Here is a 1576-nt window from a genome sequence, read left to right as displayed (position 1 = left end):
TAAAAAAATATATTATCATTACATTTACTAAAATATCCTTATAAATAATTATAAAAAGATAAACACACATCCCTTTAAATATTTTTGTTAAGAAATTATAAAACTGACAAAAATATCTTTTGCAATAAAAAAATTAAAATCAAATATGATTGATCTAAAAGTACTGGGATTCATTGTTCATTTTCATCTTCTTCTCTTCGTCAGGATCACCTCTCCCTCGTCGTGTTACCACTGCGTGGTCATACTTTCCCGTCAAGTCGGATTTAGATCCTCTAAATTTTGAATTTCACTTTATAAAGTAAAGTTTGATCTCACTCTTGAATAGTTTTTCTCTCCTATTTTCTCCTGGTCGTCCCACCTATGAAATAAATGATGAGAAATCAAACTTTAATTTATAAAATAAAATTTAAAATTTAGAAGATTAAAATCCCTCTCATAGATCTCCTCATCCCACCATCATGTTGGAGGTTCTTGCTTATCGGAGGAGAGTGGCGGAGCTATGCCTCGTGCTGCTTGCGTGAAAGGTGGATCCCCAACCAAAAAAAAAGTCGGATTCCTGAATATAACTTCAGAATATTTTTTTTTTGAAAATAAAGTTTTTTTATTTTATTCCAGAAAATATTGCGAAAAAAAGAAGTAGCTAGTAAGAAATATCCAATATACAATAATATGTTTCAGGTAGGAACATAATACCATTACAATCGTTAGCTTCTTGGATACTCACCATATGGGGCTGTTGACACATCTTTGGAACCATATATAAGTATGTCGAACAATTTCCTTTGGGGCCTGTTCGCAAATACAAGATCATGGGTTTTCATGATCTCACGTGCACCTTCAGCGGAAGAGACCACAAGAACCGGCACCCTCCCAAGATGGAGCAACATCAAGGGTCCATATTTTTTGGCCAGAGATTGGAGGGTGCGATGAGGGTACAAACCTAGTTGATGGAGATTTCCTATTATTGGGAATTTCGGTGGAGAAGGAAGTGAGTTTTTTCTGATTATGGAATAATTTGAATACCATTTTATTAGCAGAAACAAAACGGAAAAGATTGGCAAGATAATGAGAAGTATTTGCATGTTGGTTTATTTTGTGAAGTGTGAAGTCTCTAGCAGGTTCTTGTTGGAGTCGATAAAGTATAAGCAGGGAGCACCACATGGGTTGTTGGTATATATATTGGATAAGTTTACACTACCTTGACAATAATTTTCCTCATACTCTAATAATTATAACATTAAATTAGGGTATAGTATATTTTTATTTGATTGGTGGTTATTCATGTTATTTAAAATGATCATTGTTTATTTAGCACTTTCTAATAATTATTGCTCTATACGTTGTATTCGATTTGATTTAGGACTTAATTATTAATATTTAACTATAATAACATCTTTATCTCTATATTAAAAATAATTTTTGAATATGTGTGGCTTCTTTAGTTACCAATTTATCACCTCTGTTACTTTGACTAATGTGTAGTCATGGTTAAGGTTAAGGATACATTCAATATACGTTGATATAAGGTGCAACACACCTAGTCACCTATCTCACATCTCAGACCAGAATCTACCTC

At 32.7% G+C, this 1576-nt stretch overlaps 1 protein-coding gene across 3 annotated transcripts in view; it reads right to left on the bottom strand.

Annotated features, from left to right (window-relative positions):
* LOC107630860 (cytochrome P450 71A26) overlaps positions 1-1160 on the bottom strand; it is a 4023-nt gene extending 2863 nt beyond the window's left edge. The window contains exons 1-3 of one of the 3 annotated variants that reach the window (XM_021121916.1): positions 725-838; positions 455-566; positions 165-358 (exon numbers count right to left, since the gene is read on the bottom strand). In XM_021121916.1, the coding sequence (XP_020977575.1) occupies positions 165-174 (10 nt within the window). In that variant the 5' untranslated portion in view covers positions 175-358; positions 455-566; positions 725-838. Of the gene's footprint in view, positions 1-164; positions 359-454; positions 567-724 lie in introns of all 3 variants that reach the window. The other 2 variants (XM_021121912.1, XM_016334129.1) reach the window with 2 other exon arrangements.

Source organism: Arachis ipaensis, chromosome B01, assembly GCF_000816755.2.
Source record: "Arachis ipaensis cultivar K30076 chromosome B01, Araip1.1, whole genome shotgun sequence".
Lineage (NCBI taxonomy): Eukaryota > Viridiplantae > Streptophyta > Magnoliopsida > Fabales > Fabaceae > Arachis > Arachis ipaensis.
Note: the sequence above shows the minus strand (reverse complement) of the source record. Positions and strands in the feature narration are given on the sequence as shown.